The sequence below is a fragment of the Capra hircus genome, chromosome 3 (assembly GCF_001704415.2).
Source record: "Capra hircus breed San Clemente chromosome 3, ASM170441v1, whole genome shotgun sequence".
NCBI lineage: Eukaryota > Metazoa > Chordata > Mammalia > Artiodactyla > Bovidae > Capra > Capra hircus.
In genome coordinates this window covers 14,193,480-14,221,453 of record NC_030810.1, presented here as the reverse complement: position 1 = coordinate 14,221,453, position 27,974 = coordinate 14,193,480, and the positions used below count along the sequence as shown (strand labels likewise).

Below are 27,974 nucleotides of genomic sequence, written 5' to 3'. Positions count from 1 at the left end.
CTCCTATTAGGATGAGTGGAGATGGCTGTGCTCTCGAAATGATAGCCTCACATCCCCATAAACCATTGATCTGCACTGTGCCCTGAACCAGAGATGAAGCTGCCCAGCTCCCTGCCCTTCAGTGGCCCTCAGGGGTCACGAGTGAACAGTCTCTTTGAAGGCAGAATGGAGGCTGTTCTCTGACAGAGGGGCCAGTAAAGTGTCTAGAAGGGCAGAAAAAGTGGGGACAGGTGATCTGTGAGTGGGATCGTGAAACTCCTGAACTTGAGGGGAACTGGCATGGGGAAGGTTTCTTGGAGAGCTCATTTCAGTCCAGTTGCTCAGTCATGTCTGACTCTCTGCGACCCCTCGAACTGCAGCACGCCAGGCTTCCCTGTCCATCACCAACTCCCGTTTACTCAAACTCGTCCATTGAATCGGTGATGCCATCCAACCATCTCATGCTCTCTTGTCCCCTTCTCCTCCTACCTTCAGTCTTGCCCAGCATCAGGGTCTTTTCAAATGAGTCAGTTCTTCGCATCAGGTGGCCAAAGTATTGGAGCTTCAGCTTTAGCATCAGTCCTTCCAATGAATACTCAGGACTGATTTCCTTTAGGATGGACTGGTTGGGTCTCCTTGCAGTCCAAAGGACTCTCGAGAGTCTTCTCCAACACCACAGTTCAAAAGCATCAGTTCTTAGGTGCTCAGCTTTCTTTATGGCCCAACTCTCACATCCATACGTGACTACTGGAAAAACCATAGCCTTGACTAGATGGACCTTTGTTGACCAGGTAATGTCTCTGCTTTTTAATATGCTGTCTAGGTTGGCCATAACTTTTCTTCCAAGGAGCAACTGTCTTTTAATTTAATGGCTGTGGTCACCATCTGCACTGAGCCCCCCAAAATAAAGTCTGTCACTGTTTCCATTGTTTTCCCATCTATTTGCCATGAAGTGATGGGACTGGATGCCATGATCTTAGTTTTCTGAATGTTGAGCTTTAAGCCAAGCTTTTCACTCTTTCACTTTCATCAAGAGGCTTTTCACTCTTCTTCGCCTTCTGCCTGCCATAAGGGTCATCTACCTATTGAGGTTATTGATATTTCTCCCAGCAATCTTGATTCCAGCTTGTGCTTCATCCAGCCCAACATTTCTCGTGATGTACTCTGCATATAAGTTAAATAAGCTGGGTGACAATGATCCTTGTCATACTCCTTTCCCGATTTGGAGCCAGCCTGTTGTTCCATGTCCAGAGTTGGGTCAAACAAGGGCTTCCCCAGCCACTTGGCAACTCTGATCTCGGGCAAGTCACTGAACCTCTCTCAGGCTGTCCCTCATCTATAAGTGAGGCTCATAATTGTAGGATTATGATGTGAATTATGTAAGAATGTATATAGAGCCTTAGCAGAGATGGCACACAGCAAGCACTCAATACATGTTAGCTATTATTATTCAAGGCTCCAGAACCTGCCCTCCTCTACCCTAGCAGACACCAAGTGTGCATTACTTGTTTGGCATTTGTGCCACAGTACTGCAGTTTTAACCTCTTTCCTGTCATCCCTCAATTTTCCACATGGTCTTACACACAGGTGTTTATTGAATGAAAATACACTTTCTGCAGAGTACACCCTAGCTGAACTTTGTTGCAAAGACTGAGAGAAACCCTGAATTCCTTGGTAAGAAAAACAAGTGACTGTGGTCCAGATTCTGAGAAAGTAGAGATCGAGCTCCTTCCAGCATGCTTCTGCAGCTAGGAAGTCTAGAGGGGTAAGCAGATTTTGAGTGAAAATACCTTCCTACAAAGTTCCAACAGTCTGAAGTTAAACTTGATTCCACAGAGTAAGCAAGCTCTTGCTTTAGAATCCATCAGGCTGCACATTCCTTTTTTTTTTTTTTCATATTTGGCCTCAAACAGCTCTGGCAATCGTGTCCTTACTGAATGCCCATATCACAAGGGGAGTTCGACCCAGTGAACAAGGATGCAGGTGGATGAGGTTGAATCGCTCTTACCTCTCAAGTTCTCTAGTTATTTCCTAGTCTAATTCCTGTGTCAGAGTAACTTAATATTTGGCTGTTCTAATTATTATAAAGCCAACCAGGGGCTGAAGGGAAAAGAACTGGCAGGCTTGGATAGGGAGCCAAGGACTAGATTCAAGGTCCACTTCTGCCGTTTATTTATTATGTGATCTCGGGAAATTACTTTCTTCCCACTTTCCCATTTGTTTCTCTGTCTATAAAACAAAGGAGCTAGATATGATGACCACTTTTGTTTCTACCTCTGAAATTCTATTTATTCTACCATTTAACCAGAAATTTCAGCATACTGTGGGAAACTGGCCCATATTCTGAAGCTCTAAGGCCTGTGATTTCTACAACAGAAATGTTCTTACATACTGGTTATTTGTTATTTGATGTAAGTGGGGTAGATAGCCCTACAGATTTACATTAACAACCGTCTGAGTATTTCTTTGTTCCCTTACAAGGAGCTCCATAATTTATCCAAGATATCTGGATTTGAATAATACACTGAAGTACCTAAAACACAATCATTCCCCAGAGTAATATGTTATATATAAGGTAATGGTTGAGAAAAAAAAAGCAGGAAATACAAAACGTTTGTTACTGCAAGCAATTTTAATACAAAAGTGTGTCTTGTTTTTAAACAGTTCATTGGTAGAGCTTCAGTTTCTGCCTCAATTAAAACCAATTGAGATAATCACACAGCAACATGGTCGGAGCTGAAAAGGAACAGCAGCTAAAAATCAGGAGCCCCAGACAGCCCCTCTTCATGGTCACTTGGTCAGCTGACTTTATTACGCACAAAAAAAGACGGAAGCAAACGGGACTTGTTAACAAGTGTGCTGGTGAACTCCTTTAAAGGACGAGTGAGTGTTTGTTTTATGTCCACATTTTCAGAATAGGCTCGTGGAATTCATTCCTCAGTTTGTGGGAAGTTGATCGACCATTTTAAATAAATAGCAAAAAATGCAGATAAACAAACTGTAATTCACGATGCCACCAGGGAGTGTCCCTTTGCTGACGGCCTGGGTCCCAGTGAGCACAGGAGTCATTAGCGGCCAGGTCGGATAGGAAGTTATGAACCAGGACTCTTAAAAAACCCCAACGTTCTGACGTTTTCTGAACAGTTACGTTTACCCCTGAATTCTAGCAGCTATTTGTCCTTTAAACACCCAGTACTGAAACAGTATTCAAAGACAGTATTGCAATGAACTCCTTTTGCTGTATCATGTGCAAACATTACCTAGATGAGGTTCCCTCTCTTCAGCTAAAATCACACAACATTAAAAACAATGGAAAAAGCAATCAGAAGTGCCCTCCCCTCGGTTCTCACTAATTGAGGTGTCTGTGATTTACAAAAAAAGAGTTCCTAAACACTGCAGGATTCTTATTTTTTTTTAAATATAATTTATCTTGCTGAGATAGCAAGTCAAGTTTATAAAGAAGATGCATTTAGGAATAATCCTAAAAGATAAAGCAGGTTTACAACCCTGCACCGCGCAGAAACCCTATTTAGAGGCTTTTTTTTTTTAATACACATTAGCATCTTGACCTTTTTGCTTGTTCTCAAATATTTCATTTCTGGGCCCCATCCATTACAGGGTTACCAGGAGGCAAATTTTATCTACATAAATATTCACATGAAAATAGTAACTTACAAAAAGAAAAAAAAATAAGGCAGCTTCATAACACAATTATTCTTTTACACTTTTAACAATATAACTTCTCCCATTCAGAATAAATATACACCCAATGCATGGAGCAGGATTCAAAGTGGAGAGAGGCTTGGGGGTGCTTGTACAGTGTTATCGCTTGGGGCCCGGAGTCCTGGGGGAGGCAGTGGTGGTCTTCTTGGACATGGTGGGGATTTTGGAGGGCTTGTTGAGCCCCCTCCTGGAGCTGCCCTGGCCCCCTGCAGCGCTGCTCTCTGAAGTGTCTGAACATGCAGACTGTGTCTCTAAAAGATCAAAGTCAGAGGCATCGCTTCCTCGACGGCTGCTGGCTCGACTCCCGGCCCGACTCCCAGCTCGACTCCCAGGGCGACTGGCTGACTTTTTAGGGTCTGGAATTTAAGAATAAAGTGGCAGACTTAATAGAGACCGCACTGGTGGGTGGGTGGAGAACAAAAGAACCAGAGGCCAGGGTTCTGATCCTAATACCACCTGACGTGCTGAGTGACCGTGGGCAAACCAGAGTCTTTCTGAATCTCGGTTCTCTCACCTACACAGAAGTTGCAGAAGCCTTTTCTGACTTTGGGCTTCTACCTGAGAAGCCTCCTGAGGAGCAGAAAGCAGCTTCTGTCACCAGCACCGTCACCTCACTCGCCCCCTGGCGGAGTGGAGCGGGGCTGCCCTGGGCCTCGGCTCGGAGGAGAGAGCCGCATGGGCGGACTAAGGATGGGGGCGAGGAGGGCTGGCAAACAGCAGCAAGTGGAAGCCAAAGCCCTAGGTTCCCGGGAGGAACGTCCAGAGGTGAGCAGACGCGATCCTCCCCTGACTCAGCTCCGAGCCGACATAAATACGGAGCGTCAGGAAGGCCCAGCTCCAGGAGGCCCTTTCCCCCTCTTACATTCTCCCCTGTACAATGGTTTCTGATGACGAACGGGTGCTGTGGCTTTGGCTGTGGGGGCGCCTGCTCTCAGGAAGCACGGTTTGAGCCAGCTGTCCTCTGGGCACCGCACCTGTGTTTCCCTCCTTCTCTGCTCCTCAGATTCCTGGCCTGGCCACGCCCCTCACCCTTATCCCCAGTGGAGAAGTGCTGGGGCAGGTCCTTACCTGCTCGATTAGTTTTGGCACCCGTGGGTGCTGGGGAAGAACTGTTGCTAGTATCGCCAGCAAGCGATGTTCGACTTGAATGAAAGGCGGGTGCAGGTCGTTTCAACTTGCTGCCTGTTGATGGAATAACCTTAAAAAAATAAAAAGGTCATATTTACTTGGTGAAGTCGTTGACAGAAATTCCACTTTACAAGGTTTACTTAAGCCCTCCTCATTTTCTAAAAAACTGAAAAGCTAGTTAAAAGTCCAGGAAAACAATGATTTATTTTGAAAGTATGCTAGGTCATGAATTTTGAGCATTTCCAAAATAAAGCCTTCATGCGCCAATTAAAGGTTTTAAAATGTCTTCCAATGCCTTTTATCTCACTGACAAATTTCTACTAGAAAAAAAAAATCCTCAAATGCTAAGATTACAGTAGTCATAACAAACAGAAATATGATAAGTGAGTAAAGGTAAGAAATCCAAATACTCCAAAGTATCAAAGTTTTGGGGTTAGATATGTGACATATGAGTTATAATCCCAAATTGTTAACATGGAGATCCAAATATTACTCCAGTCCCTATTATAGAGATGCAGTAAATTCAGTGAAGTAGACCTATTTCTTCACTGGTAGAATGAAGATTAAATTACTTGACCTGATAAAATAAACGATTAGGAGAAGCACATGAGAGTGGGGCTGTGAACAGCCTGGGACCAGAGGGCCTGGGTCTGGACTTAACATACACTGGCACGCGTGCCTCCACTTCTCGGCCTGGAACCCGGGCAAGGAGCCTGCCTCTCCGAACCCCGCTGCCACACACTCCCTTTTGTTCAGTCCACTGCAGCCACTGGTCTGCTGCTGTCCCTTCAACAGCCCGGGAAGGCTCCCTGTTTGCTGCCTGAAATCTCCCAGGTTAAAGCAGAAACTCCAGAAAAGCAGGGACTTTGTTTGCTCCCTGTCACGCCCTAGGCACCTAATACTACATCTGGCACAGAGGAGGGGCTCAATATAAACTTGTTGAGTGAATAAGTCACATGCAGAAGCACTTCCCCAACTGGCAAAGAGCTGGCTAGATGTATGCTATCATTACTGATGCTGGTAGTAGCTCCTTTTACCATCTGAGTGTATATATTTTTTTAAAAAAAGAATTTGGAGAGAAAATATTTTAAATCTATTCTGAGTATCACTCATGCCACAGCATGCTCTTCTAATTTTTCTTTGAAATCAATCATGTAAATTGTTTTCCAGGACTTTTAAGATGTTTATACTAAGAAAAGAGTGAAGCAACCCATTTTGTTGTGTTTCTTTTTTCTTTATAAAGAAAGAGCAAAAGCGACAGAGAGATTCACATTCCAGCACAAACCCTCCTGGCCCACACAGGAGGAAGAGCACCAGTTTCAGAAGGTACTGCTGCTGGGCAGATGTGGCCCTAGAGATGTCGGGCTGGGAGTCTGCGCCAGGACAGTGTGCGGAATATCAGTAATTAAGAGAAGATGAATCCTTGAAATGAAATGAAACCAAAGGCAAAACCTTAAGACAGAGAAGCTGATTAGAATCCTATGAGAATTGGCACTTCATAATTAAAACATTAAAAATTCTAGAACTTTTGAGACTTTCATGAAACTGGAGCCACTAAAGAAAAAGCAGGATAGGCAGGTTGAATCAGGGGGTTTCAGTGTCAGTGGGTCCCCAGATCATGTTCTAAGCCAGATGTATTTCTGAACTGAAGTGGGATGAAACGCAGAGAAGCGAGTCCATTGTGGACACTGGCTTCTTGTACCTCCTGTTTACACTGGTTGAAGCTTTACAAGACTAAACGCAGTGTCATGCTTTGAGGCACAAGAACCCAGTGTTTCCTGGCAGGAGCCAGAGTGCCAGCTGTACCACTATCAGACAAGCTGCTAGTCCACATGTTATTTCTGAAACACTGCTCTTCCAAAAGCACTTGGGCATTTTAACGACTGCACTTGAACATGCTGAACCGCTGGCATGTGCATTCAAATCAAGGCTATAGAAACCCAAGTGCCTGGGCCAAGGAATTCAGAAACTAAAACCTGAGCCTCAGAGCAGTGTTCACAAGTGCTGTGCTTGGCTGAAGGGGGCAGCACCCAAGCCTCGGAGAAGCGTGGCAATACCAACCACCCCTGCAATGTGACTCCGGGCGGGAGGGTGCCAGCCACTCTTCTGTCCTAAGCAAGGGTAGAACACTGTTGTACATGCACCGTCGTTGAATTTCAAGTGTTCATAACTCGTTTGTGTCAGATATGACGTCTGGAGACTCCAAGAGGCCTGATTATAAACAATATTGATAAATCACCACGAATAACCACTGTTTACCACCCTGAACAAATATCATTCTAAGGACTGTTGGGAAGTTGTTACACAATCCAGTCTCAGGCATCTCTTATTTATCTCCAATTTTGGTGAATCCGAGTTAGAAACCCCTGAAAGACAATGGACGGGATGAATCAGCCGTGAAAGCAAACACCACAAAGATGGAAAAGAGCACGGACTCGTGTCAGGAGGGAGAGCCGGTCAGGTTCTCGGCATGAGCGAGGGCCTGGTCTTCCCTGTGTCCTTAATCAGCAAAGCCATACTCTACCTCGGGGCTGGGCAGCTGGAGGTCAGGATAGTGGCTGTCCCTGACAGGGGTGCCAGCTCTACTGTTTACCAACCAGGGTTTGTCATAACAGCGAGAGAACTGAAGCGGAGTCTGTGAAACGGAAATCCAAAGGGAAGGACGGGAACAATTGAAAGTGGAACACAAAAGGAGCAAATTGGGAACATAAAATAAATAATAAATAAATAAATAATAAATAGAAGACACTAAATTTTAAAGAAACAGAAAACAAAGTAAAATGTGCATCAGTCCAACGGGATGAAAGGGGCCAAGGCAGAAAGGCAGTAGCGTTCTTCAGCTACAACCCATCATCACAGCAAACGTCTCTCTTACTTAGCTCCAGCTGCAGAGACAGTGCCTGAATTTTCAAGATCAGTAACTCTGGATGGGTTCAAACTTGAAATGGGAATATGTGGAAAGAAGCGCTTTGGACCTAACGACTTAATTCCTATTTAAACGTCCTTTGCGGCCATGTTAAAGGCCCAGATCTGTGTACCACCAGGGCCTGGTCAGCCTGGTATCTATGTCTTCAAGTGCCTCTCCTCACTGGAGTCTTTCAGAAGCTCCACTGAACAGTGGCCACGTGCAGAGCTGGGAGCGGGGCAGGAGGTCACACCGAGGCTGTACGTACCTTGGTGCCACTGGCTGGGGTGGCTGGAGAAGACGGCATGGACGTACAGCTGTGGTTACTCTGACTAGCACTTGAGCTGGAGCGAGTAGGGGAGGCTGCACGGGAAGATGGTTTGGACCTTCGACCCCGGGACCGGAAAGGGGTCATGCCCTGGGATGCCCCCTCAGGGAGGATGAATTTCTCTCTGAGTTCGATGTTAGTTCTACCTCGTGCTAGAAAAGGGAATAAACACACACACATACAGTGACAGTTAGCCTTGAAAAAATATATCTTTGATGGTCACACAGCTGCTTGACCCCACGAAAAGTTATATAATTTATAGGTTTAGTACCATCTGCGGCTTCTTTTAAAATAGAGATAAATTCCTGATTTATCAGCCTTGTCATGATTCTCACCCACAGCAGACACATTAATGAAGAACCCCTTGGTTTGCTGTAATAAAGAACTCTTTGCGTACCAAGCACCGTCCCATGCTGCGGTCACGATCTGCCTTGCCACTGTCCCCTGGGGTCAAGAGAAAGCAGAGGCAGCAGTCCACAAACCTCCGAGGTTAAATCAAAGCCCCTCTTTTCTCTCTCACAGGACATGTGTACTTTTTGCTCAACTCTTGCAGGACACGCAGTAATGAAACAGTATAGAAAAACAGATCACTGAAACTGATGTCATCTAGACAAGGGTCCCCAACCTCTGGGCTGCAGACTGGTACCTCCTATCAGACCAGGAGTGGCATTCGATTAGAAACAAAGGGCACAGTGAATGTTATGTACTTGAATCATCCAGAACCTACCCCCTCCCCTGGTTCCGTGGAAAAACTGTCTTCCACGAAATTGGTCCCTGGTGCCAAAAAGGTTGGGGACCACTGATCTAGACTCTTCTACTTGAATCCAGTTGATAATAATCCTAAGAAAGGGGTCCAGGAACTCAGGACAGTAAAAAGATCTGGGCTGAACTGTTAAGAAGTAAACATGTGGGAAGAGAGAGAGAGAGATCAAGACCATCCATGCACAAAACTTGCCAGTGAGAAACCATTAGGTCAAAAGCTGAAAGCCACGAGAAGCTGAGGGCAGACCTGCAGTGGGAGAGGGACGCCAGCTGGAGAGTCTGGGAACACAGTAGTGCTTCCCGGGGCTTCCTGGAGCCACCAGACCAGAACCCCACGCTTGGATTCGCTCAGAAGATAACCACACACGTTAACTGTGAAAGACGTTATGAATTTTAAAGAAACAATTCCTCTGCAATGTGTTCTTAGGTCACTCTTCACTGAAAGGTGTTAATTCTGTGACCACCTTCTGTGTCCTTATTCACCCCCAAGCTGCTCCCTGTTTAGGACAGGTCTAAACAAACTGGACTCTTAGTAAAGCCTGGGAAAAGGGAACCATCATAAACAAACTATTTGCCATTCTTCCCTATATTAGATGTTTTACTTTGGCCAGAAATTGCAAGTTTAGAAGATTTCAGGTAATGGTACACATTCCTCTTTCTTGCCCAGTCTCACAAGTCCTCAAGAAATTTGAGGAATCTTGGTAGAATCAGACTTTAAATCAGGTTGCACAAGGCTTCATAAGCAGAGTGGTTTAAATTCCTAAGTCAAATCCAAATTCTTTTCAATATGTGAAGTTGACATAACATATCAGAGTATCAGCTTAAAAGGGCTAACCTGGATATCAAAACCTCTGAGTTACAGTCCAGGCTCTTCCCAGCTGTGATTCCCTCCTGCCTGGGGCTCTGTTTCCTCAGCCTCCCTACAGGTGATCAGTCAGGTTGACTGATGTCTAAGGGTCCTTCTTGTCTGATGGTATAGCATTCCTGGAATGCTAACCTGTTTCCTTCCTTCTCAGGCCCCAATAGAACATGCCCTTCAACGTTCATTCCTGGGCCCTCTGGTTCCCTACTCATCCTTTTTCCAAACTTCAGCACTTCCCTCAGTGTCTAAACTCATGATTCTTAAAGAGAATTTCCTTCAGCACTAACCTGGGTACTTAATAACATTCTGTATTACTAAACACCTATTTTATCTTATATTTGCTAACATGCCCAGCACAACGTCGGACGCACAGCAAGTGCTGAAGTAACACTGACAAACGGAAATCATTACTCAACTGAGGACCACGCCGCCTCAGAGGAGTTGTTTATGACCCTAGGCCAGACAGAACTTGAGACGTGTGGTTTAAACCTACGAGACTTAACAGTTCACTGAGCTCACTCTCCAGAAACCACCACAGTGACACGAGAGGAAGACTCTGAAATGGCATCACTGATGAGGGCAATTACATGTTAAATGCAATAATATAACGATAACATGTTCCCCATGCACTCTGCAGCTTACAGTGCGTGATCATGTGTAAATACTACGCTTGACTGTTCTCGGTAGCCAGTCAGCATCCCCACGTCATGGAAAACTACAACGCTCAGAGGCTGAGGGCAGGGAAATCCATGCAAGAACTGGAACCAGAATCCTCATCTTCCACCCGAGCTGCGCTCTGCCCACCCCCAGCTCTCTGCATCATCAGCTACCCGAGCTCATCCAACTCTGGGCTCCAAGCCCCTCTAACACCCCCCCTCCCCGGGGCAATCTCTGGCAAGGGTCACAGACCACTTCTGCCTCAGGGGATGCTTTTAAATTGTAGAAAGGTTGAAATCTACAGAAAATTACAAAGAATTAAAACTGCTTAACCTTAGGGGACAATACTATTAAACTGTTAGTATCTTTATTTCTCTGCACAACTTTGTGTATATGTATGTCCATATATAAAAAATGCAAAAACATCAGAAACATTCCTCCGTGCTTGATGTATCGGACATAACTTCAGCTAGCTGCAAAGTATTATTTCATCATATTGAAATGAGTTTATTTCACCAACCCTGTGTTGTATTTGTTCGTAATTTTTAACATACTGTAGACAATGCTGTGACAGACTACTTGAGAAAAGTGTTTCCGCCCATCCATGATGACTTCCTTAAGGCAAGTCTTTACAAGTGGATTTGCTGGGGGAAAAGGATGCACACTCAAGGTTTTTGGTACTTGTCAACCGATCTACAGCTTCCCTGGTGGCCCAGTGGTAAAGAATCTGCCTGCCAAGCAGGAAATGTGGGTTTGATCCCTGGATTGGGAAGATTCCCTGGAGAAGGAAATGGCAACCCACTCCAGCATTCTTGCCTGGGAAATTCTATGGACAGTGGAGCCTGGTGGGCTATATATATAGTCCATGGGGTCACAAAGAATCAGACATGACTTAGCAACTAAATAGCAACTGCTCTACAAAATTTTACACCCATGTACACTCTCAAAAATAATGTTATGAATATATTCTGTTTACTTCACTCTGGCCAGTGCTCCCTGTATTGAGAGAGTATGTGTGTACTCATGTGTACCACCTGAACACAGGTAAAAACCAGATAAATCTGACAGGTAAAAACTCTTCTCTGCTGTTGTCATTTGCAAGTGGGGGCGTTACTATTTTCCTCTTGAAACATTCTCCCTTGGCTTCTAAGACCCCTGCTTGTCGCCTCCTGCAGACTACCTCATCCCATTCACTTCGTCAATGCTGATGTCCCCCTGGTTCTGTCTGCAGTCCTGTTCTCCCTCTTAGACTTTCAATCTGGTGATGAGCTCATCCACCTGAGACCTTAGCACCATCTTCAGGCCCTGCCTGCCTCTCCGTTACACTCCCAGTGCAGACCTTCTCCTGGATGCCAGAACCTTACATCCAACACTGATTAGACATGACTGAAGCAGACCTGGCTGTTGACATAGGCCCCTCCCTCATGATGGCAGTTGAGTCTACTGTTGACTCCACCTTCTAATACTTCTTGAATCCCATCAGACTTACCTCAAACTTATGTGGTTCATCTCCCTAACCCTGGACCACTGTAACAGGCTTCCAAATGTTCTCTGTGTTTCTCATCTCAATCCCATCCCTCCCTCACTCCTCATTCCCTAGACTGAATTTCTAAATAGAAATCTGATCTCTCTAAACAGTGTAAAACCTTTCCATGGTCTTTCATTGCTTACAGCAGCATTTCCAAAACTGAGGCTTCTGAGGGGTTTCCTATGAAGAGAAGTTTAGTAAGCATTGGATTCTACATTTTTTCCCCTCTCTCTCTGCTGCTGCTGCGTCACATCAGTCGTGTCCGACTCTGTGCGACCCCATAGATGGCAGCCCACCAGGCTCCTCTGTCCCTGGGATTCTCCAGGCAAGAACACTGGAGTGGGTTGCCATTTCCTTCTCCAATGCATGAAAGTGAAGTCCATGGACTGCAGCCTACCAGGCTCCTCTGTCCATGTCCATGGGATTTTCCAGGCAAGAGCACTGGAGTGGGGTGCCATTGCCTTCTCCACCTTCTCTCTCTCTCGGAAAGCCCTAATGCAATCAGCATTTTATAAACTCTGAAAAGTCCTGCAGTAAAGAAACCTGCTTACTTACAAATGCATTTCATTTGACCATGACTTTTTTGGTTTTTTTTAAAAGATCATATCTTAGGGCCCAGACCCCAAAGGCAGTCATTTCAAGTTCAGTTTTTCAACCACCAGAGAGATCATCATTTTTCCAAGAGACTACTGCTAGCCACTGATTTTGGCTGCAACATGCCTGTTAGTTAAAATTCACTTCCACTGTTTAATGGGCGGAGTTTTGGTATACCAAGATGAAGAGTTCTGTGGATGGGAGATTGTGATGGTAGCTCAACAGCGTGAATGTGCTACTGACCTGTACACCTAAAAATGGTCAGGATGGTAAGTTACATGTATTTTACCATATAATAAAAAAATCAGTTCTAAGCCAAACTGTGTCTTTTAAATCTTCACAATAAAGTTTTTCTAGGTAGTAAAATTTCAGGGAACTAATTTGTCTAATGCTCAGAAACATTCATGGACCCCTAGGGTAAATGTGCACGTATTCATTATCTCCATCCAAACATGATTTCCTTTGCCACGGATCAATTCAGAAAATCAAATCTCCAGTTCTGGCAGTACCAGGTACCTACTGAATTGACTAGTTTGGCTAAAGAAATGTGCAGGCTGAGATAGCTTTCATCATCTTAAACAGCTGTGTAAAGGCAGATAACACGATTATGCAACATCAGTATTATATCATAAATTTTGTACTGTCTACAGAATAACATTCTCTGTGGTGCAGCCAAGTAAATGCAACCCAAATGAATAAAAAGTCCACCGAAGTGGAGCTTCAAGAAGCCACAGTAATCCTCACAGAATCCTAGGCAGCTTCTCATTGTGACGTTCATGCCCTTCCAAGTCAATTATTACATCTGCCTGGGCCCTTAAGTGTTCCTTTATTAGCACAACTTTTATTTGCTGAGATGTAGCTCATCCTGTCCATCATGGCAGAGTTATGATATCTAAGCCTAATAGGAGTTCTGGACTCTATAGCCAATGGAATCAGGATGAGGGCACACTTGGGAGGGCATAGGGGTGAGCCTTACCTTGTCTGCTCCAAGAGATGCTGAAAAAGGCTACTATGTTCCATAGAAAATAGCTCCTAGATGGCCCTCCCATATATCCTTGGGGGGGTTCCAATTTCTAGCTAACAAGATAAGGAAAAGCAAGCAGTGTTCTCCTTGGCCAGCAGCACAATGTTCTCGTAAACAGAGCAAGTACAGCAGGCAGCAAACAGGCAAAGACTCCAAAATGTCACATGCAGTATCTCTCTTTTGTTTATTTAGTTCAATCACACATGACATGAAAAATAAAGCTTTATTAATAGATTTGGAAACGAATAATCTTATTTTACTGACTTAAGGTTAAAAAGAAATACATATTGCTTCTCATTGGAAATAATCAAAGGGGTTTTTATAGCAAAGAAATTGGTTCGTGATACAATTAAACTCTAAAATAGATTTAAACCTGCTCTAGTTTTTACCAGGATAGGTGTTTTTAAAACTAACTACTTTATAAAAAGAAATTCCTAATGAAGATTATTGCCCTATTATTACTCTGGGTTTACTGGAGTATATGCAGAATGAGTTAAAAGGAAATCTATGAGCATATCTGAATTCATGTGAGAACCTTTATTTTTTATTTATTTTTAAAGATTGTCTTGATGTGGACCAGTTTTAGTCTTTACTGAATCTGTTACAAAATTGCTTCTGTTTTATGTTTTGGATTTTGGGCCAGGAAGCACATGGGATGTTAGCTCCCCGACCAGGGACTGAACCTGGACTGCCAGGGAAGTCCCAGAAACCTTTAGCTTTAAATGCTTCAGATTCTGACAATCAGTCACATCCAAAGAAGCGATGTAACAGTACTGTAAACATTTCTGTTAGGTCTATAAAGTAAGCCTTATGAATTTACGCAGTAAAACACATATAAGAAGGGATGGTGGTGGGTATGTTAGCCCATGAAACACCCAGCATGTAGGTCAGGAGCCAGACTGTGGGATCTGAACCCTGTCTCTGCCATTTATTAGCTGCCTCTCCTCAGGAAGGTTGTTTACCTTTTCTGTGCTTCAAATTGCTATTTTATATAACAGAGATAATAATAGTAGCTACCCCTCCTAGAGGTGAAAATGTGTTATTATTGGTAAAATGATTATAATAGTGTGTAGTATAAAAACCTGTAAGTATTTGTTAAACAGAAACTCAGAACCAATTCCATGGATACTGTCTCAACAGGCATATTTTATGCTTTGTCAACTTACAAGAGTTAGAAGAGCTACGGTTTGGCTATTTCAAAGCATTCATAAAGGCAGCAGATACCACAGAGCCAAGAGATGCTACAGTTTAAAAAGCAAAGCCATTCTCAACGGGCCGGGATGTGGGTAAGAGGGACAAAGCTTAAAAGCCAACCTATGGGAGACTGACTGGAAATCGAAGAGCTGGAATCAGAGCGCTTTATTTTACTCCCAGGATGGTGCACTAGAATAAAAAATACATAAACACAAAGAAACAGAGCAGGAAACGCAGAAACTGGTCAAGAAAGACAAACTGGCAGAGTGGGGGAGGCTCCTGCGTACCCACATGCAGCTCAGCTAACAGAGGGAAGGGAAGGAGCAGCTGAAGGGGACGCATGACCGGGATCTGACCATTTCCCACTGGCCGTGGCCCCACACGCCTCCAGTGGCAGGCGCCATTGCTCACACTCAACTGGCCATCCTCTCTGGCCTCTGGGCTGGTGTGCCAGCCTTTGTGGGATGAAGCAGACCGAGACTTCATGGACCCACTCGGTGACTCCCAGGCCCACTGCCAGGTGTCCTGCATCCTTCTGGTTAAAGGAGCTCCCAGTCCTCCCCTCCCTGGAGGGGCCTAGCACCCTCCCTGACTTTGAGACGCACAAATTCCAGGCAAGGTCACCGGCAGTACTAACAGGAAGCCGACAGGCCTTTTTTGGGCTTCTTTCCAGGCTGGTGTTAGTGTAACACCTCACATGGAAATATTTCATGACACCAATAAATTCCTAATTCTTATTTACTGCATTTCCAGAAACCTGTCTTCCTCAACAACATGCACCCCTCCTGCTCTCTCCCCTGGTCTGCCCTGGCACCCTGACCAAGTTCCCATCTGCACTAACTGGGATGACATCTGGGCAGCTCAACAACAGACACCAAACAGACCCCACGGCCAGCACCCCATGGAATCACGAAAGACCAGTGGTGAGGGCATGGCTGACAAGTAACATGTGCTGAAGGTGGCTTCTTACCTCGGCAGGGGTCGTTTTTCACGAGGAACTCATCCAGGGCCATCCACCCTCCACCGACGCGGACCATCACGGTGCTGCGCAGGATGCGGACCAGCCGCAGCTGCTGGGAGTCCCCGAACTGCAGGGCCAAGGACACAGGTGAGCCAGGGCGCTGGGGGGCAGGGTGGGTCGACACGCCCCTAATGGAGCAGACTGTATTCAGATGGAGTGACAAGTTCGCAGTTGTGGGGCGAATTTTAACTCTCACTCTTTTGCATTTTTCACAGAAAACTTAAAATATGGAAAAGCTAAAGGCCACTGTCTTGACGTACTTTCTACTGGAATAAAGTTTAAGTGCTGAGGGTTGTGACCCTGCCCCAAAGGGGAAGGTGGAAGGCAGACAAGGCCTTAGCTCACTTTGAGTCTTTCAAAGACGCTGCCCAAATTAAAATCCAGTAGTACAATTCTTTGTTAAGCCAGTTTGTTTCCATAAAAGAAAAGGTAGCTATGAGGTGGATGTCAGCTTCTGAATACAGTGTGCTCAAAAGTTAAATGGAAAATAGCAAATAATCTCAAGTCTCAAGGAAACTCTTGCAAAGCATCATCATCATTACCAGCTTAGAAGGAAATCTGATTTTCCACATTATTTTATAAATAAACACTTAAATATTCTCTAATTGTGATTGTCACCAGCAGAAAATTTTCTTCAGCTGAACAAATGATTAGATAGTGTTTATACTAAAATTTAGTTGAAGAAATTAAAAATTTAATCTACCATGCTGACTGTAAGTAGTTTTCAACAATCATTTCGAGATATTAAAACAAGTATGATTTTCTGATATTTATTTTTCCTTTTTTTCCTGCCAAATATGCCAACTTCCCAACTGTATCAACATTTGGAGTTTCCTATCGCATAAATTATCCTCTTCCCGAAATAAAGAGGCAACAGAAGAGAATCATGAGACCTCAAAACAAAAATCAAACATATGGTTGCAGAAATGGAATTCCTAGAATTGTTTAATTCAAAGAGAACGTTGCGGGGGGTGGGGGCGTGGGGATTCAATTACTTAAGATTTTCAAAGTTAAAAGGAGAACCATAACTTTGAAACAGGGCACAACATTTGAAAATGCCAGAAAGGATCTTTGAGAAGGATCCATAATCAACCTCTTTCAAAATTAGTATTTTTGTGGTAATTCTCCATATGACTTTGTACTCACTCAAGCTCATTGTTAACTTATACAGGCAAGGTGACTGGAAAAAAATACCACCCCCCACCCAAGCACTTATCTTAGAAAATAAAAATCGTCCTACATCTTTCCTCTCACCCAGGTTATAGGTTTTTATACAGAGTGACTGCAGCCACAGCATAGTGTGGTGTGAAGAGCACTGAAGTGGGGGCCAGAAACGTGAGGGAATGAACGTCCTGTCCCAGGAAGGAAGCTGCCCTCAGACACTGGCCCTGTGAGTGGGAGCAGGCAGGCACCGAGGACTCCATCGGATCTAAGGGCAGTGTCAGCTTGCGTCACGATTCGGAGTCTTCTCTGGGTAAGTGAGGGGAGAAGGAAAGGAGCTCTGCATCTCCCAGAGGGCATCAGGAAGGAGCCCCAAGCTGAGCTATATTCTTAGATTACTGTGCCCCGTCAACGATTTGTTAGCCTAATTGCACTGATTTCATTTTTTCCCCCCTTAATTTCTTTTCTTTTCTTCCCCTTAATTTCTTACTAAAGCTCTCTCTGAAGTATTCTAACTTGCTTTTACTGAGCTATGGGGAAAAGGAGGTTTGACCTAAGCCAGAGGCCAAAGTGGCTGGGGAAGCTGAGGCCAGAGTGATGAGTGTGGAAGGAACTACCACAGCTCTATAAACAGGGACTGGCACAAATCTGGCAAAGAGGAGTTGCCAGAGAAGCAAGGACCTCTGGACAGTCTTAGGGGCAACAGTAAGCTCTGTTTCCTTCTCTTAAAAGGAAAATCCCTTACAGTGACCTGGGCCATGGCTCTGGTATTTCCCGTGTAACTGGACACAGTGGTCCTTAAGGCCTCAGGTGCCTCGTGTATAAAATGAACTTCATAATTCTGTTCCCAACACTGGAATGGACTCCTCTGACCCTCTGCCAGTCAGTGGAGTAGAAGAGAACATCAGTGCCACTTCAAAGGGCCCTGTACTCACATGCAGTCATTAGCAAACAGGCACAACCTTAAGGTGCTACTTGGCATTCTTCTGCAATGATTTATTTAAAGTCAGTTTGGATGTTCTTGTTTTCATTTTCTTTCCATCCTTTGTTCTTCCCACTGGCCCAGAATGTTACTATAGTTAGTGGTTAAGGCAGAGCCTGGAACTCAACACTGATTGAAGGCCTCAAATCTACCAAGTGTTTCTGATTTCATTTCACAAGACAAATTTTACCCATGCAACTTCCTTCCATTTAAAGACATAGGACCCCAGAGCCCTCAAAAAGATCTAAAAGGTTAGAATTACCAAGCAGAGTCAAAAGCATTCAATCTTCTTTGCAAGTCTAATTTGATCCCATTAGATCATACTGGCTGGCCGTAATTGGCAAACTTTCAGGCTACAGCCAAGTATGATTCCACACCACACTTCTCACATACCTTATAAGTACAAGTAACTAAAATATTAATAAGGTATTTAAACCGACTGAGTACCTTAAATATCCCAAGACTTTTTTGACTTAGTGTGCATTATAAATTCTGTGTTAATGGTCAAAAGACTTGGGTGTAAATCAGAACTGTGCTGTCTGGTATTCTGACTTCCAAAACATAAGGGGCTCTGACTTCCAAAAGACTGGGCTCTTTTCAGAAGTGGGCTAGACTGATACCACAGTTGACTTCCCCGGAACCACACTATATACTTATAACTCAGCCCAGCAAAATATTGTTTTTAGCTGATCGAATTTTGAACGGAAAATTATATACACTTATATCTTTTTGCCTGGAAGACAGCTTTAGAACACTTGCCCCGCTAGCAGTTTCTCCGCTTGGTAAGACAACCTGATGTGACCCAGGCATGCTTCAGATTATGTCCTCTCCCCACAGCAAAGAACAGGCAGCATTAGCCACACAGACCATTTCCACCGAAAACAATGTTTGCAAGGCACACTGTACCTGATTGCCGAGGAAGAACTATGGACAGTTAAGAGTAAAGGATGGAGGAAATGGAAGAAGGAAAAAAAAAACAGAGAACATTTTGTCAAATTAACACTAAGGAATGAAAATCATGTAATCATGTTAACAGTTTCAAGAAGAACAACATACTGACCATATTCTTATCCAGCTTCAGACTCAGGGATGCGGTTTTACAAGCTAAGACCTAACTTTTGCACTCTTTGTTGCTCCTGTTAATTCATCCCTCTTACAGGTAATTAAAACAAAACAAAACTCAACAGACCAGGGTAAGACTGCTTGGAGCCTTATTATAACCCAAAACTTGGGCTGGATCTAAGGCAGAGCCACGTGACACTTTGCTCCCCGGCTCAGACCAGCACTGGGTGGCTCTGCTGTACCTTGAAGACAGTTTTGACATGCCCATGAATCTCATTTTCCTCCTCCTAACTGGCTGCATGTCACTCTGTCATCTGAAATGGCCATCTAAATCCTCTTTGCCAATACTAGATCTACTTTAGGATCTTAAAGAATCCTGACACACTGCTGAGTGCATTTTAGGAGACCGGTCATAGATGCTTTTTATGTTCCTGCCTGGCCCCAAATGAAGCTAAAACACAGCATGGCTCACTGTCATTTATGGCCTTACTCAGTATGGCTTTCTAGGGAAGACTATTGAGCAGGCTAAGAGTCCTGTGGGGCCTCGAGACAGCTCTTCTAGCCCTGAGCCTCTGAGCCATATGGGCTTATGACAACTAGCTCCTTGGGGGCAATGGCCATTCATTAGATAGCTGTTTCCTTATCTTATGATAAAGGTGCCTCCTCGTCCACAAAGACCTGTTCAGTAGTGAAGAGAGGGCTCTGAAATGTCTTCTCTATTGGATCTCATACAAGCAATGGCGGACCAAATAGGGCACTATTTTCCAGATGCAACTATGCGGGGCTCTGAATCTTAGCCCACAGGACACCTGACACCTGCAGAGATGAGGGCCAGACACTGCACGTCAAGTCCCACTGGCTCTGGTCCTCCAAGCATCGGGAGCGGGAAGTTGGGGTCACCCATCTGTCGTGTGTCAGGCTCTTTCACCTGTAAGGGCCACACAGGAGAAACGACCACCACAAAGCACTGGTTTTCTCTTTCTTACCCGGTATTTATTCTCTCCAATCTGCTCCACCTGAAACCTTTTTGCACATTTGCACTGAGCCACTTGTCTTGTGACCTATTGGTAGTGAATAAAAACAAAAAGAAAAGTGTGAGGGATAAAGTAAGACTTTCTCTTCAAAGAAACAAAGATCTTTACATGTCATCAGAGAAGCTCTTCATTACATATTTTCCGGAATTCCAGGCATTTAATACATGCATTCATCTTTTTTTTTTGTTTGTTTCATAAATTTTTCTTTTTTTTTAATTTTTATTTTTATTATTATTATTTTTTTTTTTTAGTTTTTTATTTTCATGCATTCATCTTCTATCGTGAGTCTCATGGAGACTCAGATGCTGAATATAAAGGAAATTCACCAGTAATGATACAACACATTCTTCCATCTTGCTTCAAAATCCCCTCAGAGAAATGTGCTTGCATGCATCAATATTAACTGACTAATTAACAGCAAATTATGAGTTGATTTAAATCTCTACCTAGGAGCCTGGCCCTGGGCCACTCCCTAGGCCAGGCCCAGTGCCTCCCCCATCTCAGGATCAATTCTGTGAGCTCCTAATGAATTCATACTTTTCAGCGATGCAGTTTTCAATGTGATACAGTTCTTAAATAGGCAGAGAGGTTGGTGCCTCTCTTAAACACTTAAACACTATGTTTCAACCCTTAAATGCTACATTTGAAGATGCTCCTCTGGACCCTGAGGCAGAGTCTGTTCTAGGCAACGTGGTGCCCTGGAGAGGTTCTCCGAAACTGCAGAGCACCACACAGAGGAGACTCAGGTGAGTGAATTCATCAAGACGGAGCCACGCTCGATAGCTGGAGACCCAAGGGGGCTCCACCATCCAACAGGGGATCCCCAAACAGAACTCCAGATAATCACCTCCCAACAGACATGCTGAAGTGCTGATATGGCAATTGCACCCAACCAAATTCAGGACAGTAGCAACATGTCGTCAAAAATGTACTCAAAATACAATTATTTCTCATACCTCGTCTTCAATTTTATCTGCATCAGTTGTTGGTCGATAAGCATCCTTGTTGGGATGGAGAGCAGCCACAAATTCATAGTAATCGATATAACCATCCCCGTCTCGGTCAAAAATGTCTGCAACGGCAGTCATCTCCAACTTGGTAGTGGGGAACTCTGGAGGAAAATTAACCACATTGTGGAACATTAAAAGAAAAGGCTTACTTGGCTGGTTGGAGGTTATAGAAATACTTCTTTAAAAGAATTTGTCTTTTTTTTTTTCTGAAAACCAGTACATGCTCCCTTTAGAAAACTTAGAAAATACAAAGTTACAAAGGAGATAAGCATCACCCCAAAATATATTATGGCATACTCAGAGCATGGCCCAGAACACTTGGTTTTTGGCATTTTTGCTGATAAGACTCATAACCCTCCCAACCCCCTATGCAATTTAAAATCAGAGACCTACCACCAAACTTCAGAATATACTTATTCACTCCACTATCAATAGGTTGGATATTTAGATTATTTCAGGAGAGTGACAATTTGGAATAAACGGGGTGAAGTTTTTCTACGTTTAGATTATTGCTTTGGGTTCCTCACAACTGCCTTCCAAAGTGTGAATGTTACAATAACCAGAGCGACTTCTTCAGACATAAAGTGGACCATGCTCTCTCTCAGATGGAAATCTCTAATGGCGGCCCACTGTCTCGAGAATAAGATCTGATCCCTTCATGATGGCCAACAACGCCCCATGTTAATAGTTGTTTTCTACCTTTCCAACTTCACATCTTACCAATTCTGAGGTCATGAGACTCCACCCATGTTAACCTCTGAGAACCTGCCAAGTTCATTCTCCTCTCTGCACTTTGTACCTGCTGCGGTTCTGCCTCTGTCTCTCCCCTGAAATCTTGACGTGGCTGAATCCTTACCATCACTTAGGTCTCAACTCAGCTACTACCTCCAGACAGGCCCTCCTGGGCCTCCACGTGAAGCAGCACACCTGTGAGCTGTGCTTGGTGATCTGCGCAAGTCACTTCACTGAGTGCCTCACTTATTCCTTTTGCTAAAAATATACGAGATCACACAGTTTGTAAGCTTTTATACAGATGCCAGAAACTGACATGATGAGGGATGTAATGTACAACAAAATGATAAATATAATTAACACTGCTATACGTCACATATAAAAGCTGTTGAGAGTAAACCCTGAGTTCTCACCACAAGAAATAATTTTTTTATATCTTAAACTTGTACCTATGAAATGATGTTCACTAAACTTACTGTGATAATTACTTCATATACGTAAATCAAATCATTATGCTGTATACCTTAGTCTTATTCAGTGCTGTATGCTACTTATATCTCAATAAAATTGCAAGAAAAAAAACTGAATTCCTATTGAACAACTGATACTGTGAAAAACTTAAAAAAATATTTTATAGGCATATCTCATGTCAGTTTCTGGCATCTATGTAACAGCTTATAAAATATATGATCTCATTTACTATGCTTCAGATATTATCCCCCTCTTTCAAAACAAATTTAAGGCTTGCGCCAACTCCATCCATGCCAAGCAAGTTCGTTGGCACCATTTTCCCAACAGTATATGATCACCTCATATCTCTCTGTGTCATATTCTGGTAATTCTTGCAATATTTCAAATTTTCATTATATTATTATATTTATCATGATGATCTGTGATCAATGATCTCTGATGTTACTACTGCAAAATGATAATGACTTGCTAAAGGCTCAGACAATGGTCAGCATATTTTAGCAATAAAATATTTTTAAATTAAGGTATATACATCATTTTTTAAGGTATAACACTATTGAACACTTAATAGACTACAGTATAGTATAAACATAACTTTTACATCACTGGGAAACCAAAAATCTCTAATGGCTCTCTCTATTCCAATATTTGCTTTATAAAGGTGGTCTGGAAGTGAACCTGCAATATCTCCAATGTCTGCCTGTAGTTAGAACCTCATTACTCATAATAGTTAGCTCCTTTTCTAAACCTTGAATGTGTTTTGCTTGCCATAATGTGTCAAATAAGACCTGCTTTTTTTAATTCTAACCAAAATGAGGTCCAACTCCCCATCAAAACAACAGACCAATTTTAGTAAGCAGGTACACTACTTCTTCTCTAAGACTTCAGCTTTCACTTAAGAAAGACCGTTTAGCCAGAAATATAGCCTGCTTCTACAAAGCAAGTGCAAGGAGTCTAGGTGTGATCTGGGTTTGGAATTGTGACTGGACTCACTGGATGCTAGAATGCCATCGATAAACTCCTGACGGGTTATCTTCCCATCCTGGTCCTTGTCAATTCGCCGGAAGAAATCCATCACCCGAGACTTTTTGTGATTCATCCAACGCATATACTTTTTCCTCCAGACATCGAAGTCAAAGTTGGCAAATTCCTTCAACTAGACAGAGATCACAGGAGTCAACAAGACCTGCTGTTTTGGCCTTCAGACCTGCCCAGAGCATACCCAAACTTTCAGACATCCAGCAAAGCCATGCGGGCCTTTTGAGGGGACCAACAGTGAAGTCTCTGTGTCGCCTCTTTTGTGAAGGCACATTGGCTCCTTCACTTAAAGCCATGACTGCTTACGCGAGCTGCGGTAAAATGGAGCAGGGAGAGAAACAGGCACTCAACAACCGCCATGGAAGACACAGAGCACGCAGAGCAAGAGAGGGAGGGTCAGCCTCGCTTTCCCTTGGCGCTTTCTCAAAGGATCACCCCCTCAGATGGAAAAGAACGGATTCTACCCCAGAAGAGAAGTCCTCAGTGCGCCCCACTTATGTGGTGTTTCTTTTGGATGGCGCCAGAGGGAGCGAACTGCCCTCTGATTTCCACTGTAAGTATTTGGCCCTGGTGGACAGCAGTGGGCCTGTGCAGTGGACACAGTGATGTTGAGCTACTTGGACTATGCCAGTGACACGGACTCAGGATGACTTAAACAGTGCAGTGGTTTTCCCCCTGGTCTTTCAAACTCCAAAGTTGGAAGGAATGGGGAAAAGAAAAAAAAAAGAAAAAGCCAAAACCAAATATGCTTAAAACTCAACTGGATCTACAGAAATAACAACAAAAAACACAGAACACTCACTTCTGGGCATAGCTGCTTTGATATGCACAAATAAAAAAATATAAAAGATATTAGAAATTTGTTTTAGAAACTAGGAAGTGAAGTACTATATTTTTCAGACTGGTTAATGATACTTCAAAATAGATTTGCTTTTTATAATCTACTGAAGAATCGACAAATAATGGGATTATTAAAAAAGCTACTTGTTTCATAATTGGGGAGCTTATATCTTTACACAAAGGGCTCAGTATGGTCATTTTTATGAGCCGCTCCACACCTGGTGGTAACTTTGCCAGGTTCGGTTCCTGATTCTCAAGCATGGCCAGGCGCTAAGGAGGATGGCGCCACAGGCCGGACCCGCAGGGACGGGCTGCCCTCAGCTGTTACGTTTCCTCACATGAGTCTCTTCTCCCAGGGGGCCTGCAGGACTGAATCCTGGCCTACACTGCTCTGCTGCTCCTTCCGCAGAAGCAGTAGGTCAAGGCATACGGGTCAGTACTCAGAGCCTCAGGAGGGCTGTGTTTTGATAAGTCACTTCCCTCCAGGGATGGCTGCCTGGCGGGGCCTCACCTCCTCTAGCCGGTCCAAAGCGTCGTTCAGCTTCCGCTGCCGCTCCAGTGCTAACAGCCACACCTGCTGCCAGCGCCCAGAGAGCTGGTTGATCCGTGGATTTTTTGCTTCAGACTGTGAGAGGATAGGCATGGAAGGAGGGGCAGGCTGATTCAAAGACTTCCCTGAAAGGAAAAATAATCACGAGATCAGAAAAGCTGGTTTTGTCCATTCACAATGAGAAGGTGCCATCTGGATGAACCTAAAGGATCTGCACAATGATATCCGGTCAGTAACTGAGGAAGGAAACGCGGGACCCGGCCACACTGAGATACGGAAGCACAAACTGCTGCTCTTTCCCAGCCAACAGGTACCTGTCTCATCCTTTCAATCAGTTCTGTCCCACTTTAGCGGACCAAGGAGACATCAATGGTTCTACAAGAGCCAACTTATTTTAAGAAGAAACTACTGTAAACCAAATGTATACAGTCAGCGCTGATGACTAAAATAATCAGAAGGCCGCTACAAATGAATCGGCTTAGCCACCCCAAAATTTCATACTAATTCAAAAACTGGAGCCTAGCTACTGTCTAAAAAAAGATTTTCATTCCAATCCCATATGGTTTTTGAAATGCTCATCCTCAGTGAGCAGGAAGGACACCTCCTGCCCAAGGGCTCCACGTACTGCTGCCACGGGACTTCTCCATGAAAGGCGTGTGGGCTGGCTCTAGGATCTTCCTCTTGTACGTCTTGGTGACCCGGTCCACATCAGGCTGCTTGCGCGTCATCTCCTCCATAAACGTCTGTTGAACACATAACAAGAAAGAGTTGAGAGTTTTCTTGGACTAAGACGGAAATAGGCAACTTCTTACTAGAAGGGCTAAGCCTGCTACAAATGGGCCACTGGAGATGTCTTTGTACGTGGCCCTACTCCTTTCGAGAAACATGAGTGAGGCAGTTCATCAAGTGCTGGAGACGTGAAAGAATAAGACGTGACTCTGACTATCAGGAGCTCAAGGCTGAGTGAGGAAGCCAGGCCAGGCAGAGCAATGAGTGGTACCCAGGTCCCCAAAGGCAGGCCTAGGATGGGCACGCACAGCCCCAGCTGGGCAGGAAGGCTGCCTGGAGGCTGGTGCCTGAGCTGCGTGCTGAGCAATGAGCCAAAGACTGGGGGCAGGGCGGTCCCACAGGAGCCTGACAGTGGAGTGAGCCAGGACCCTGATCACTGGCTGAGCTGAGGATGCAACTGGAGGAGGGGCAAGGGGGACAGCTGGAGAGGCAGGCAGCAGAAAGGTCCAGAGAGGCCTTGTGTCAGGCTGAGGGACTGGGATTTTATTCTGAAAGCGATTGGCAAAGGGGTTACAGGTGGGTGGGCAACTAAAGGATTTTGATCCAGAAAAGAGACACCAACAGATCTCTGTCTTAGAGCTATCGCTCTGGCCTCAGTGTAGCAGGGAGGACATGAAATAAGGGGCTGGGTGGAGGGGCACAGAAGTTAGGAACAATGTAGTATTTGAAGCAAAACACAGTGAGGGCATAAGCCAGGGCAGGAGACAAGGAGCCATGCAGAATCCTGAAAGTAGAACAGGAAAGACCCAACAACTGGCTAAATGCAGGGCTACAGAAAGAGAAGAAATCCCAGACACACAGCACCGGCTTCTGTGTTGGGTGACTGAGTGGATGAGGAGAGAGGAGGCAGTGTGGAGGGAAGGGTGGGGTTAGGGCCAGGGCCAGGAAGCAAGGCTACAGGGAAGTTTCAGAGCTGTTTCTGGCTTCCTGTGGGTGCAGATGAGGCAGGAGATATGGAAACCCTTGGTGTTCAGGTGCTGGCTGAAGCTGAAGGCTAGAGAGGACCTTGGGTGTGAGGAGAGGGTTCAGAACGGAACTTTAGGGAACAGCAACATTAACAAGTGAATAAAGGAAGAAGAGGGCTTCCCTGGTGGCTCAGTGGTGCAGAACCTACTGCTAATGCAGGAGATATGGGTTTGATCACTGGAGAAGAAAAAGGCCACCCACTCCAGCATTCCTGCCTGGGAAATCCCAAAGACAGAGAAGCCTAGTAGGCCTTAGCCCATAGGGTCACAAGAGAGCTGGACATAACTTAGCTGGCTAACCAGCAACACAGGAAGAGAAACCAGCTAAGAAGACTGAGCAGCAACGGTCAGACAGATGGTGGCAGTGGAGGGGGCGCGGGGGAGAAAGACGGGGAGCTGGAAGGCAGAAGGAATGAGAGGCGGTAACAGACAGGCGAGGGACTGGCCTTGATGGAAGCAGATCCTCTTACTCAGGAGAGGAGAGGTCAGTGTAGGTAAACTCGAAGGGAAGTACGGGGCGTTTTCACTGGTAAGGTTAATTACACACGCTAAAAAGAACTTACACCCATGGTATTACTAAGCAAGATCTATACTTGCATTCAGTGTAAATTATCATGGCTAAAATCCACAGTTTTTAACAGCTGTTAAAAAGTATTTGTCTCCTAAGAATATACGGTATATGAAGACAGCTCAACAGAGTTTTCCTCCATTCAATTTAGTTCGGTGTGTTGTCTGGCCCTTGTCTGGGTTCATGTAAGAAATCTTTCTGAATCCAGGCGTGATGGGATAGGTCCCAGGTAATGGGACCATGGTATAGAGGCTAGTCAATAGAAACCAATGTCAACAGACCCAGCTAACTCATGCCTGGACCCCCACCCTACAAAAACTGCAAGACAGTAAGCATGTTTTAAGCTGCTGAGTCTGCAGGCATACGTTCAGCAGCCATTAAAACATGGATGCACAGAGCAAAGGAAATGGGCTCCATGAGCCACACAGGAAACCTGTGACCACAGGACGTGGTTGGGGTACCTGGTGCTCAGCAATAAGGGCTTTCACTCGGTCAATATTCTGAGGGATCGGATCCTGATCCCGTTGAATGAGGGTGGTCTCGGCCCACTGGATCCACGCCAGAAGTTCTTCTAAGAGCTCGGCGTTCGCCACCAGTTCCGACAGGGCAGCTTCGAGGCGCTGCTGGTGCTGCTTAGCCCACGTCAGGACCTGTGGGGGGAGGGAACCCGTTGGCTCGCAGTCAAGCACATTCCTTGTTTTCAAAGCCCCTTTTTGTGTGAGCCTAACAATGACTTTTAGGGAAAAGACCACCCAAGCAGTCAAGAGGCTCCTCTCTTGCTCCAGAGACAAAGCTGGAATAAGAAGCCAGTTCCCCTGAAAACAAATGTAACACGTGGTGTTAGACACAGAAGGTCCCTGGAAGGAGGAAAGAGCATGGCATGTGTCCACTGGACGTTATCAAGGCACACGTCACGACACCAGCATCGTCCTTTCAGGTTTCTGCACATTATCAAGAAAACAGTCACTACTAAAACGCTAATAACCTGACTCCTGCTGAGCTATTCAGAGTGAGTGAAAGACTCCTTACATGGCGGATGGGACACTGGCGGTCTTCCTCGAAACCTA

The 27,974-nt window shown here is 44.6% G+C and overlaps 1 protein-coding gene across 12 annotated transcripts in view; it reads right to left on the bottom strand.

Annotated features, from left to right (window-relative positions):
- LOC102169353 (microtubule-actin cross-linking factor 1) overlaps positions 2,592-27,974 on the bottom strand; it is a 340,864-nt gene continuing 315,481 nt past the window's right edge. For 7 of the 12 annotated variants that reach the window (XM_018042104.1, XM_013962976.2, XM_018042126.1 and 4 more), the window contains 12 exons: positions 27,369-27,557; positions 25,211-25,328; positions 24,547-24,710; positions 23,151-23,313; positions 20,901-21,055; positions 19,897-19,971; positions 18,755-18,772; positions 15,655-15,772; positions 8,004-8,215; positions 7,355-7,465; positions 4,771-4,900; positions 2,592-4,058 (listed from right to left, as the gene is read on the bottom strand). In XM_018042104.1, the coding sequence (XP_017897593.1) occupies positions 3,802-4,058; positions 4,771-4,900; positions 7,355-7,465; positions 8,004-8,215; positions 15,655-15,772; positions 18,755-18,772; positions 19,897-19,971; positions 20,901-21,055; positions 23,151-23,313; positions 24,547-24,710; positions 25,211-25,328; positions 27,369-27,557 (1,710 nt within the window). In that variant the 3' untranslated portion in view covers positions 2,592-3,801. The remainder of the gene's footprint in view (positions 4,059-4,770; positions 4,901-7,354; positions 7,466-8,003; positions 8,216-15,654; positions 15,773-18,754; positions 18,773-19,896; positions 19,972-20,900; positions 21,056-23,150; positions 23,314-24,546; positions 24,711-25,210; positions 25,329-27,368; positions 27,558-27,974) is intronic. The other 5 variants (XM_005678666.3, XM_005678667.2, XM_013962974.2 and 2 more) reach the window with 2 other exon arrangements.